The sequence below is a fragment of the Danio rerio genome, chromosome 15 (genome assembly GCF_052040795.2).
Source record: "Danio rerio strain M-AB ecotype USA chromosome 15, GRCz13ab, whole genome shotgun sequence".
Lineage (NCBI taxonomy): Eukaryota > Metazoa > Chordata > Actinopteri > Cypriniformes > Danionidae > Danio > Danio rerio.
The window spans coordinates 11,935,429-11,949,255 of record NC_141035.1 but is presented as its reverse complement, the minus strand read 5'-3'; the positions used below and the strand labels follow the sequence as shown (position 1 = coordinate 11,949,255).

At 54.0% G+C, this 13,827-nt stretch overlaps 1 protein-coding gene across 1 annotated transcript; it reads left to right on the top strand.

The window, feature by feature from the left end:
- The first annotated feature begins 643 nt into the window (after positions 1-643).
- LOC147840513 (uncharacterized) lies at positions 644-13,271 on the top strand. The gene is made up of 2 exons (XM_087283721.1): positions 644-5,918; positions 11,614-13,271. Exon 1 carries the CDS (start codon positions 3,801-3,803, stop codon positions 5,223-5,225), a length of 1,425 nt encoding a protein of 474 aa, XP_087139847.1. The 5' UTR covers positions 644-3,800; the 3' UTR covers positions 5,226-5,918; positions 11,614-13,271.
- Positions 13,272-13,827: the final 556 nt, after the last annotated feature.

The window sequence follows — 13,827 nt, the reverse complement described above, 5'->3', positions numbered from 1 at the left end:
AAAATGTTTACAGAGGTTTTGTAATTTAAAATAGCAAGCAGAACATTAATTAAATGCATATTTTTTGTGGAGCAATCTATGTGAGGTAGCCTAATATTTTTATTTAAAGAAAGAAAAAAACATAATTGGTCAAACAGCATATGCCGGTTCTTAAAAAGGATTCGGTGAGTGTTTTCGTTTTGCAATATAAATTTGTCATTTCAGTGAAAAATATCTAGACCAGGATTTATTTGATTTACTATTCTGTTTTTGTTTTAGTGCATGAAGATGCTCTGTTATGTTCCGTATGCTGTTCGCATGCTAAAATAAATCAGTATTTTTAAATGCAATATTTAATGTGTCACAAAATAGGCACGCTATATTATTTATTAAATAATATTTTACTGTTAATCTGTTGACGTTAACATTCGCTTAACGAGCGGCCGTTGTGTGTTGGCAAAATTAACCGAAATGAGCAGTTTCTATAGCTCTGGTGCTAAACTCAAATAATATATCTTCTTTAGTAAAAGAAAAATAACAGACCTATAGGTAGGCTATACATGACAGACAGCCCAATCTAACAAAAACATGCTTGCTGTTTAAGCATTCTTTGCGCATATGTTGTGATATTGTCCTTTCCTTTTTAATTTTAAGATTTTTCTTTGAAATCTGCAATAGGCTACAATTGGCATCTTTGGTAAAATAATCAGCCTTTTATTAAGTTTATTAATTTTATCAAATTAAAGCCTGATATTTTCCTGCAGGTCTAATGCAGACAAAACTAAACCGTCTGATGCCAATTTAATAATCCCTCTCCAAATCTCGCCGTAAGTGAGACGGAGAAAGTTCAAAACAAGGTCTGCTTAGGCCTATATGATTCAGTGTCTAAACACAAACTGCTCTGATAAGTAAAATATTAATAAATAAAATTACAGTGAAATATTCAGTTTCAGAGTAGCCTATATTTGGCTAAATCATTTTCTGTTAATGTCAATATACTGCGGCCGACAGTTTCACTTGTATTAATTTAATCAACTACTTTGACCAAAATGTGCTATTCCCAAAAACTATTCGCAGCATTTAAATAATTGAGTTAAATTGGTCTGGACCAACGAATGCAATATAGACATCAACTGCACGTCGTCCGTACACGTCTAATGTTTAGTGGGTGAATGTTTATTATGTGAAAACAAAAAAAAAAAAACGTATATATATGCTGTTCCCCTTCGGGGGAAACTCCAGCACTATAAGTGGATTTGATTGTTAAAATCCACGTATGGGAGGTTCGGTTCAGAAGCTACTCGTCTGAAAGAGTATTGAACGGGCCAATTAAGAATGAATTGGCAGCGCAAGCCTGCGCAGGTGTGCGGCATATGCAATCAACTGAGTATATAAGCACGCCTGGCGCCAGCAGATGCTATCCTTTTCGCTTCAGAGCCTTTTCTGATCGAGCTTATGAGGGTTCCTCCTGCTGATCTACAGCCATTTCGAGAGAACGAAAGCATCCCGGTCCAGAGCGAGTCCACGCAGCGGCAGACGGTCGAGCTGGGTATCTCCCTTGCCTGGCGTCCCTTTGGGTCCGGTCCTCCAAGAGCGGTGCGTATTGTTGCAAATCCTAAAAGAGCAACACAGTCGTGCAGCAGGTCCTTTTCAGGATGGCGCTCCGACTGTGCGTTTCTGGTTGCGGGGGTTTCCTGGCTCCGGATGATGGACACGATCACTGCATTACATGTTTGGGGGTCCAGCATGTTAATGTGGTGCTCGGGGGCGGTTCATGTCGTCACTGCGATGCCATGACCGTTGCGCAGTTGAGATCGCGGTTAGCTTTCGTAAGAGAGCGAGCCACCCCAGTTGCCTCCTGCTCTGCAGCGGGCGCTCGGGCAGATCTGAGGGCTTCAGCGAGAGACAATCCGCCGCCCACGGGCTCGCGGACCTCTCGCTCCTCCAAGCGCTCCATCCAAGCATCGGGTACTGGGAGTGATCCGTCTAATCAGATGGTAGCTCTCACGCTCGCTGACACCGGAGATCAGATGTCCTCCGCGGCATCGGAGGGTGGGCTTTCATTGTCCGACGATGATCCGGACCCGCTCGCCCCCTCTGGGCAAGCAATCGTCGTCAAAACGGATCCTGAAGCGGACATGTTGGCCGTGCTTTCTCGGGCTGCTTCGGCCGTCGGGTTGGAGATGGTTTATCCCCCAGCCCCGTGGCCAGACCGACTAGATGGGTGTTACGTAGAGGATCAGAAGGCGAAGCCTTCGAAGCCTCTCGTCCCCTTCTTCCCAGAAGTGCACAGTTGGCTCACCCAGTCCTGGAGGGCACCTTTCTCTGCCCGCGCTGCGTCCGCCTCCGCCCTCACCACCCTGGATGGTGGAGCTGCCAGGGGGTATGAGGCGATCCCGCAGGTGGAGCGCGCCATTGCGGTCAATCTTTGTCCGCGTGGCGCCCCCGCTTTGCATGGTCCGCCCCGTCTCCCGTCCAAAGCCAGTAAGTTTTCTGCCTCCCTCGGAGCTAGAGCTTACAAGGCTGCGGGCCAGGCAGCTTCCGCCTTGCATGCGATGGCCACCTACCAGCGCTACCAAGCGCAGGCGCTGGCCGAGCTGCACGAGGGTGGGTCTAACCCAGGCTTGTTACACGAACTGCGACCGACTATGCTCTCCGGACCACTAAGTCCGCCGCCTGCTCACTGGGGAGGACGATGTCCACACTTGTGGTCCAGGAACGCCACCTCTGGCTAAACCTGGCAGATATGCGCGATGTCGACAAAGTTCGCTTTCTTGACGCGCCCATATCCCAGGCTGGCCTGTTCGGCGACACCGTCGGTGAATTCACCCAGGAGTTCAAGGCGTTGAAGGAGCAGTCGGATGCGATGGGCAAAGTCATCTATCGGCGGGGCCGTAAGCCCGCTCCATCCCCGGCCGAGCCATCCACCTCCGCTGCTCCTCGCCGAGCACGCCGAAAGCCGGTAGCCCCTCCTGCCCAGGGCGCCGCTAAGTCCGGTAAACGGATCGCGAAGCGTCCCTGAGAAAGGCCATCCGGAGAAGAGGAGTCTTGCTCTTTCCCCGCTGGAGGACGGGGCCCAAATTCCAACGGTACTTTTCAGTGCCACCAATGTTTCGATCAAAGAGCATTTTCTCCCTTCCCCGGATGTGACAGCTCAAGCCCCGCCAGTCTGGGACGCGCTGCCAGTCAGCTCGCAGGGCTTGCATGCTCCGCCAGCGGCTCTCGGGCGCTGGGGGGACAGTCTCCCTACTCCCAGCCCCCAAGCCCCCTCCAGGAGTCAGGGTACGGAGCCAGAGCGAAACGCTCTCCTCCAGCTCTTCTGTGGGACCCTCGTGCTCCCCGGATCAGCACACCCGCTCCTCGCTGCCCCTTCGCGGGTACGTCAACGATTGCTGCGATGACGTCATTAGTGAGGGCTCTGCCTGCCTGGTTAGCGCGGGCCAGCCCCTCGCGGTGGCTCATACGCACGATCAGACTCGGCTACGAACTACAGTTCTCCAAACGGCCTCCCAGGTTCACGGGCGTGTATTTCACCAGGGTCAATCCCCTGTCCGCCCCTGTCTTGTGAGAGGAGATTGCTGTCCTCCTGGCGAAGGGTGCAATCGAGCCAGTACCTCCAGCCGAGATGGAGAGCGGGTTTTACAGCCCATACTTCATCGTACCCAAAAAGAGTGGTGGGTCACAGCCAATCCTAGATCTGCGCGTTTTGAATCGCTGCCTTCAAAAGCTGTCGTTCAGAATGCTTACGCAGAGGCGCATCCTCTGATGCGTTCGTCCTCAGGATTGGTTTGCAGCCATAGACCTGAAGGACGCGTATTTTCATGTCTCCATTCTTCCATGACACCGTCAGGTTCTGCGGTTTGCGTTCGAAACCGCAGGCTCTCTCTGTCTCCGCAGGTCTTCACCAAACTCGCGGAGGGTGCCCTAGCGCCTCTGCGGCTTGCGGGCATCCACGTACTCAATTATCTCGACGACTGGCTGATTTTAGCCCACTCTCGGGAGCAATTGACTGCGCACAGAGACGAGGTGCTCCGGCATCTCCGCCTATTGGGGTTGCAGGTCAACTGGGAAAAGAGCAAACTCGCCCCGGTGCAGAGGATCTCTTTTCTCGGGATGGAGCTGGACTCGGTCACCATGGTAGCGCGCCTCTCTGGAGAGCGCGCTCGCCTGCTGCTGAACTGTCTGAGGGAGCTCGACAGCAAGTTAGTGGTCCCACTGAAATATTTTCAGAGGCTCCTGGGAATATGGCTTCCGCTGCGGCTGTCACGCCGCTCGGATTGCTCCATATGAGACCACTTCAGCACTGGCTTCAAGATCGAGTTCCGAGACGCGCATGGCATGCGGGCACACACCGAGTCTCTGTTACTGCGCTGTGTCGCCGCACCCTCAGCCCCTGGAACGACCCCTCGTTCCTGCAGGCCGGTGTGCCTCTGGGACAGGCGTCCAGTCATGTTGTTGTTTCGACAGATGCTTCCAGCACAGGCTGGGGAGCCGTGTGTCGCGGGCATGCAGCTGCGGGCCTGTGGGTAGGTGCCCAGCTGCATTGGCACATCAATCGCCTAGAGCTGTTGGCAGTGTTCCTTGCTCTCCGCCGTTTTTCTCCGGCGCTGGGGCAGCAACACGTGCTGGTCAGGACGGACAGTACGGCGGCGTATATCAACCGCATGGGGGGTATGCGCTCTCGCCGCATGTCTCAGCTCGCCCGCCGTCTGCTCCTCTGGAGTCACCCGCGGCTGAAGTCGCTGCGCGCCATTCACATCCCAGGTATGCTCAACCGTGCAGCCGATGTGCTCTCACGGCAGCAGATTCACTCTGGAGAATGGAGACTCCACCCCGAGTCTGTCCAGCTGATATGGGCGCGATTCGGGGAGGCCCAGATCGATCTGTTTGCTTCCCCCGAGAACGCTCATTGCCAGTTGTTTTATTCCCTGACAGAGGGCTCTCTCGACACGGATGCACTGGCCCACAGCTGGCCTCGGGGCATACGCAAGTATGCGTTTCCCCCAGTGAGCCTGATCGCGCAGTTAATGTGCAAGGTCAGGGAGGACGAGGAGCAGGTTTTGTTAGTTGCGCCCCTCTGGTCCAACCGAACCTGGATATCAGAGCTCTCCCTCCTCGCGACGGCCCTCCCTTGGCAGATCCCTTTGAGAGAGGACCTACTTTCTCAGGGACAAGGCACCATCTGGCACCCTCGTCCCGATCTCTGGAACCTCCACGTGTGGTCCATAGACGCGAGGAAGACTTAGGTAACTTGCCGCCCGCGGTGGTTGATACCATCACTCAGGCTAGAGCCCCCTCCACGAGGCGCGCCTACGCCCTGAAGTGGAGTCTATTCACTGAGTGGTGTGTCTCTCGCAGAGAAGACCCCCGATCTTGCCAGATCAGTGTTGTGCTCTCTTTCCTTCAAGAGAAGCTGGACAGTAGGCTGTCGCCTTCCACTCTCAAGGTTTACGTTGCTGCCATCTCCGCTCACCATGACGCGGTGGCTGGCGGCACCGTGGGAAAGCATAACCTCATCATCCGGTTCCTCAGAGGCGCTAGGCGAATTAATCCAACTCGCCCCCCTCTCACGCCCTCTTGGGATCTCGCCCTCGTTCTCACGAGCCTGCGATTTGATCCCTTCGAGCCACTCGATACAATATCTTTAAGATTTCTGTCCCTGAAGACAGCTCTGCTGGTCGCGTTGGCCTCCATTAAGAGGGTCGGGGACCTGGAGGCATTTTCGGTCAGTGACTCGTGCCTGGAATTCGGGCCGGGATTTTCTCACGTTATTCTGAGACCCCGCCCGGGTTATGTGCCCAAAGTTCCTACCACTCCTTTTAGAGATCAGGTAGTAACCCTGCAAGCGCTGCCCCCGGAGGAGGCAGACCCAGCCCTGTCCTTACTTTGTCCAGTTTGCGCTCTGCACATTTATGTGGACCGTACTCAGAACGTTCGAGGTTACTAAAGTAACCCTTCGTTCCCCGAGGAGGGGAACGGAAGCACTATAAGTGGATTTGATTGTAAAATCCACGCATTGGGGAGGTTCGGTTCAGAAGCTACTCGTCTGAAAGAGCATTGAACGGGCCAATTAAGAATGAATTGGCAGCGCAAGCCTGCGCAGGTGAGCAGCATAAGCAATCAACTGAGTATATAAGCTCACCTGGCGCCAGCAGACGCTATCCTTTTTAAGCTGAAGAGACTTTTAACAGCTAAGGGACAGTCATTATGGCGACGCAGTATAGTGCTTCCGTTCCCCTCCTCGGGGAACGAAGGGTTACTTTAGTAACCTCGAACGTTCCCCTTCGGGGGGAACTCCAGCACTATAAGTGGATTTGATTGTAAAATCCACGCATTGGGAGCCCATTGAAAGCGCCATAATGACTGCACCTTACCAACACCCACCATGACCGGGGGGTGGGGGGTGGGGACTTAACCGTGGCGGAATAAGCATATGGGATCGCCTAGTGGGGATCACGCATAGCAGGCACCTTTACCCAAAACGTGGGCTGACCAGCGGGCAGACCTACAACGTAGTGGGCCAGCAAGTGACTCCTCCGCTGAGTCAGTGCTGGGGGCCACGGAGGAATCTGCAGGGCTCACCTGATGGGGAACTTTACTGACAGATAAAAAGGCGCACGTATCTCCGTGTTAGGGAAAATGGCGCAGCAAGCGTGTTTCAACACCCTACCAAATTGTTTCCTCAATCACCAAGGGTTACCTAATACCCTTGAGGAAACCGGCTCCACTCGCAGATTGTAAAACCTTGCAAATGTGTTGGGTGTCACCCAGCCCGCAGCTCTACAGATGTCTGTTAGAGGGGCGCCGCATGCGCGCGCTCGAGAGGATGCGAAGCTCCGAGTGGAGTGCGCACGCGCTCTCGGGGGACGCGGCTCATCCACAATCTAGTGGAAACTTATTTCGGTACGGCACTTCCCTGCTGCCGACCGCTATAACAGACGAAGAGCTGCTCAGATGATCTAAACTCTGAGTGCGGTCCGGATAATACGCAAAACGCGAACTGGACAATAAAGAAGGGCTGGGTCTGCCTCCTCCGAGGGCAGCGCTTGCAGGCTCACTACCTCGTATTAAAACGGAGTGGTAGGAACCTTGGGCACATATCGCGGGCGGGGTCTCAGGACGTGAGAGAAGCCAGCCCAATTACAGGCACGAGTCACTGACCGAAAAATGCCTCCGGGTCCCCGACCCTCTAATCGATATCAACGCAACCAGCAGAGCTGTCTTCAGGAACAGAAAGATACTGAGTCGAGGATCGAAGGGATCTGACGCGGCTTGTGTAGCGAGGGCGAGATCCTAAGAGGGCATGAGAGGGGGCAGGGTGGATTAATTCGCTTAACGCCCCTGAGGAACCGGATGATGAGGTTATGCGTTCCCACGGTGCTGCCAGCCACCGCGTTATGAGAGCGGAAATGGCAGCCACGTAACCTTGAGTGTGGAGGGCGACAGCCTGCTCTCCAACTTCTCTCGGCGTAAAGAAAGCACAACGCTGATCTGGCAAATTACGGGGGTCTTCTCAGCGAGAGACACACCATTCAGTGAATAGACTCCACGTCAGGGCATAGGCGCGCTCGGGGAGGGGGCTCTAGCCCGAGTGACGGTATTAGCCACCGCAATCGGAGGTTACCTAAGTCTTCCTCGCGTCTAAAATCTCCAAAGATCGGCGAGGGTGCCAGGTGGTGCCCTGTCCCTAAGAGAGTAGGTGCTCTCTCGAAGGGACTGCCAGGGGAGGGCTATCGCGAGGGAGAGCTCTGACATCCAGGTCCGGTTGAGCCAGAGGGGCGCAACCAGCAACCTGTTCCTCGTCCTCCCTGACCTTGCACAGTAACTGCGCGAGCAGGCTCACTGGGGGAAACGCGTATTTGCGCGTGCCCCGAGGCCAGCTGTAAGCCAGTGCATCCGTGCCGAGAGCACTCGGTCAGGGAAAGAACAACTGGCAATGAGCGATCTCGGGGGAAGCAACAGATCGATCTGGGCTTCCCCGAATCGCGCCCATATCAGCTGAACAGACTCGGGGTGGAGTCTCCATTCTCCAGGACGCAAGGCTGCCGTGAGAGCGCATCGGCTGCACGGTTGAGCTTGCCTGAATATGAATGGCGTGCAGCGATTTCAGCCGCGGATGACTCCAGAGGAGCAGACGGCGGGCGAGCTGAGACATGCGGCGAGAGCGCATACCCCTTATACGGCTGATATACGCCACCGCCGCCGTACTGTCCGTCCTGACCAGCACGTGTTGCCGCTCCAGCACCGGAAAAAAAACGGTGGAGAGCGAGGAACACTGCCAACAGCTCCAGGCGATATGCCAATGCAACTGGGTACCTTTCCACAGGTCCGCAGCCGCATGCCCGCAACGCACAGCCCCCCAGCCCGTGTTGGAAGCGTCTGCTGAAACGACAACAAGACTGGACGCCTGTCCCAGAGACACCCAGGCCTGTAGGAACGAGGGGTCGCTCCAAGGGCTGAGGGCGCGGCGACACAGCGCAGTAACAGAGACTCGGTGTGCGCGCACGTGCCATGCGCGTCTGGGGACTCGATCGTGATCAACCAGTGTTGAAGTGGTCTCATATAGAATAATCCGAGCGGCATGAAGCGGCTGCGGATGCCATATGCCCCAGGAGCCTCTGAAATAGTTTCAGTGGGACCACTATTTTACTGTCGAGCTCTCTCAGACAGTACAGCATCAGCTGAGCGCGCTCTCCGGAGAGGCGCGCTGCCATGGTGACCGAGTCCAACTCCAGCCCGAGAGAAGAGATCCTCTGCACGGGGGCGAGTTTGCTCTTTTCTCGGTTGACCTGAAACCCCCACAGGTGGAAGTGCCAGAGCACTTTGTCTCTGTGCATAATCAATTGCTCCGAGAGAGGGCAAAAATCAGCCAGTCGGAAAGAAATCGAGTATGCAGATGCCCGCGAGCCGAAGGGGCGCTGAGGCTTGGTGAGGACCCGCGGAGACAGAGAGAGCCCGAAGGGGAGGGCTTTGTATTGCCAAGCTCGACCTTCAAACGCAAACCGCAGAAACTGACGGTGGCGAGGAAGAGTGGAGACATGGAAATACACGTCCATCAGGTCTAATGCTGCAGACCAACCCAGAGGACGAACGCACCGGAGGATGCGCTTCTGCGTGAGCATTCTGAACGGCAGCTTGTGCAGGCAGCGGTTCAAAACGCGCAGATCTAGGATTGGCCGTGACCCACCGCTCTTTTTGGGCACGATGAAGTGTGGGCTGTAAAACCCGCTCTCCATCTCGGCTGGAGGGAGCGGCTCGATTGCATCCTTCGCCAGGAGGACAGCAATCTCCTCTCGCAAGACAGGGGCGGACAGGGGGCTGACCCTGGTGAATACACACCCGCGACTTGGGGGGCCGTTTCGCGAACTGAATCGCATAGCCGAGTCTGATTGTGTGTATGAGCCACCGCGAAGAGCTGGCCCGCGCTAACCAGGCAGGCAGAGCTCCCGCTAATGGACTCATCGCTACAATCGCTGACGTACCAGCAGTGGGGCAGCGCGGAGTGGGTGTGCTGATCCGGGAAGCTCGCGGGTCCCACGGAAAAGCTGGAGGTGAGATATTTGCTCTCACTCCGAACCCGAGCTCCGGAGGGGAGGCTCGAGGGGTGGGAGAAAGGAGACCGTCCTCCCAGTGCTCGTGAGCCACTGGCGAAACGCACAGAATCTGCAAGCTAGAAAGCATAGCGTCCCAGACTGGCAGATTTCGGGCTGTCACATCTGGGGAAGTAAAAAGTGCCCTTTCATAATGTTTTCATGGCAGTAAAAAGTGCCTTTGGAAATGGGGCCCCGCCCTCCAGCGGGGAAAGAGCAAGTTCCCTCTTCTCCAGATGGCCTGTCCCAGGGACGCTTCGCGGTCCGTTGCCAGACTTAGCGGCGTTCTGGGCAGGGGGGCTGCCTGCTTCCGAGGTGCCCGACGCGCTCGCTTCGCCAGAGGCGTGTGCGGGGGCGAAGCAGCTCTCGTAGGCGGGCGCCTTTGGCGAGGAGCAGGTATGAATGGCACGGCGGGCGGAGCGGGCTACGGACCGCCGATAAGACATCACCCACCAACTGCTCTCTCACCGCCTTGAATTCCTGGGTGAATTCACAGACGGTGTCGCCAAACATGGCTTGGGATATAGGAAAGTGAAGAAAGCGGACTTTGTCGACTTCGCGCATATCAGCCAGGGGTGGCGCTCCTGGATCACTAATGTGGACATCGTCCTCCCCAACGCACACGCAGCGGACTCAGTAGTCTGAAGAGCTAAGTCGGCGGCGGTGCGAAGCTCGTAAGCCTGGGTTGGACCCACCCTCGTGCAGCTCGGCCAGCGCCTGCGCTAGGTAGCGCTGGTAGGTGGCTATCGCATGCAAGGCGGAAGCAGCCTGGCCCGCAGCCTTGTAAGCTCTAGCTCCGAGGGAGGTAGATAACTTACAGGCTTTGGATGGGAGACGAGGCGGACCCCGCCAAGAAGAGGCGCCGCGCGGATTTACCGCCATCGCGCACTCAACCTGAGGAATCGCCACATACCCCCTGGCTGTTCCACCGTCAAGAGTGGTTAGGGTGGAGGGACACGCAGCACGAGCAGAAAAAAGTGCTTTACAAGACCGCGTGAGCCTACTGTGCACCTCCGGGAAGAAGGGAACGCCCCTCTAGTCGGTCCGGCCGCGGAGCTGGGGGATAAACCATCTCCAACCCACGGCCGAAGCAGCCCGGGAAAGCACGGCTAACATGTCCGTTTCAGGATCCGTAGTGACAACGCTCACCAGCCCGAAGGGGGCGAGCGGGTCTGGATATCATCGGACAATGAAAGCCCACCCTCCGATGCCGCGGTGGACGTCTGGTCTCCGGTGTCATCGGGCGTAAGGGCTACCATCTGTTAGACGGATCGCTTCCCCCGCCCGAAGCTTGGATGGAGCGCTTAGAGGAGCGGGAAGTCCGCGGGCCCGTGGGCGACGGATTATCTCTCGCTGAAACCCTCAGATCTGCCCGAGTGCCCGCTGCAGAGCAGGGGACAACTGGGGTGGTTCGCCCTTTTGCAAAGGCTAGCCGCGATCTTTACTGCGCAACAGTCATGGCATCGCAATGACGTCATGAACTGCCCGCGAGCAGCGCATTAACATGCTGGACCCCCCAGACATGCAACGCAGTGCTCGTGCCCATCATCCGAGGACAGGAAACCACCGCATCCAGAAACGTACAGTCGGAGCGCCGTCCTGAAAAGGACGTGCTGCACGACTGTGTTGCTCTTTCTGTGAAGTTTGCAACTTTATACGCACTGCTCTGGAGGACCGGACCCAAAGAACGCCAGCAAGGGAGAAACCCAGCTCGACCGTCTGCCGCTGCGTGTACACACTCTGGACCGGGAGAATGCTCTCGTTCGCTCAGAATCGCTGGTCACAGCAGGAGGAACCCTCATCGACTCGATCAGAAAGTCTCTGAAGCGAAAAGGATAGCGTCTGCTGGCGCCAGGTGAGCTTATATACTCAGTTGATTGCTTATGCCGCTCACCTGCGCAGGCTTGCGCTGCCAATTCATTCTTAATTGGCCCGTTCAATACTCTTTCAGACGAGTAGCTTCTGAACCGAACCTCCCCAATGCGTGGATTTTACAATCAAATCCACTTATAGTGCTGGAGTTCCCCCCGACGGGGAACTTTAGATCTTCTGAGCAGCTCTTTGTCTGTTATGGCGGACGGCAGCAGGGAAGTGCCGTGTCTAAACAACGTTTATCCCACTGGATTGTGGAGGCCATTTCATGTGCTTATTTGAGCAGAGGCCAGCCGCGCCCCCCAGGAGTGCATGTGCACTCCACTCGGAGCGTTGCATCCTCTTGGGCGTGTGCGCGTGGCGCTTCTTTAACAGACATTTGTAGAGCTGCGGCCTGGGCGACACCCAACACATTTGCAAGATTTTATAATCTGCGAGTGGAGCCGGTTTCCTCAAGGGTGTTGGGTACCTTTAGTGATTGAGGAAACAACTCGGTAGGTGTTGTACACGCTTGCGGTGCCTTTTTTCCCTAACACGGAGAGATGTGCACCCTCCTGTCTGTCAGTAAAGTTCCCCATTTGGTGAGCCCTGCAGATTCCTCCGAGGCCCCCAGCACTGACTCAGCGGAGGAGTCACTTGCTGGCCCATTACGTAGTAGGTCTGCCCGCTGGTCAGCCCACGTTTTGGGTATAGGTGCCTGCTATGGCCGATCCCCGCTGGTGATCCCCATATGCTTTTTCCGCCACGGTTAAGTTCCCCCCCTGGGCGGACCCGTGCTTTCCCTATCTGCTAACCACCTTTTATGCGCACTCCCCCTTTTCAGGGTTAGTCCATATGTAATTCCATTTGTTTCCCCTATTGGGTGCGGATGGTTTCCGCAGCGTCCTCCCTACTGGGATGGCACGCTTCCCAACGTACTGTCATATATTCCTAGAATTATCTAGACGCTAGCGACTCCCAAAAAAGATACCTATTCCGTAAAACTTCTTTTGAAGTGGGATAAGTTAGGGCCAAGGGCACGTTGGAGGACCACGCCTCTCATGATCTGGGTGCGTCACGCTTGCCTGACCGCTCTCTCATGGTGGGTGTTGGTAAGGTGCAGTCATTAAGGCGCTTTCAATGGGCTCCCATACGTGGATTTTAACAATCAAATCCACTTATAGTGCTGGAGTTTCCCCCGAAGGGGAACGTTCGAGGTTACTAAAGTAACCCTTCGTTCCCCGAGGAGGGGAACGGAAGCACTATACTCCGTCGTCATAATGACTGTCCCTTAGCTGCTAAAAGTCTCTTCAGCTTAAAAAGGATAGCGTCTGCTGGCGCCAGGCGTGCTTATACACTCAGTTGATTGCATATGCCGCACACCTGCGCAGGCTTGCGCTGCCAATTCATTCTTAATTGGCCCGTTCAATACTCTTTCAGACGAGTAGCTTCTGAACCGAACCTCCCATACGTGGATTTTAACAATCAAATCCACTTATAGTGATTCCGTTCCCCGAGAAGGGTTACTTTAGTAACCTCGAACGTTTTTCATTACACCATACGGTTAAATTAATTTCATCATATTTTCATTATAAAATTTGTTTTATTTAAAATGGACAGCTAAATATAGACTTTAAATGTGTTGAGCACAGAAGATTTTTTAAAAAGTGTTTAACACACTTTCAACATACTTGTCAAATATTGTTATGAGAAACTTGCTTTTGGATTCTTTAAACAAAGATACTTATTTAAAAACTTATCTCTAACTGGCACAAACAATGCTATTTTCGGGCACTTTGTACCCAAGATTATTTCAAATTAGTTATGTAATATCTGAACTCCCGTTTGATTAAATAATAATAATAAAACACACCCTGCAGCTGCGGCCAAATCAGTGACGTCTTACGCTATAATGACATAATAAGAGCTGTAGTTCCAACCACATAGGTTTGCGATGGTGTTCGCTATTTTTGTTTTTCTTTTTATTTATTTATTTATTTATTTATTGAAATATGGTTTCGGGACACAGCAAATTGGTGAACCATGTAACAATGGAATTGCGACCATGGTTAGTCAACAAGCTTGGGAAATGCACCCCAGAATGTTGTTCCCTGCACCACCTGGTGGCCATTGTATGCAGCACAGCAATGTTTAAAAAAATCAGAAAAAAGCCACTGCAGGAATCGCGTGGCAGTGCAGGAAAAAACGCGCAGTAGCCAGATCTGTATACTCTCATTCAGTTATTAGAACAGTCATGTTACATTAAGAAGCAGTGATCCGATAATACTGCGTAAGCGTGATTCAGTGAACGAAACACAAAAGTACAGCCCGCTGTGACTGAACTAAACTTGAGTTTATTTCATAACAGACAATCATAATGGAATTTTAAAAGGTGAATCATGCTTCA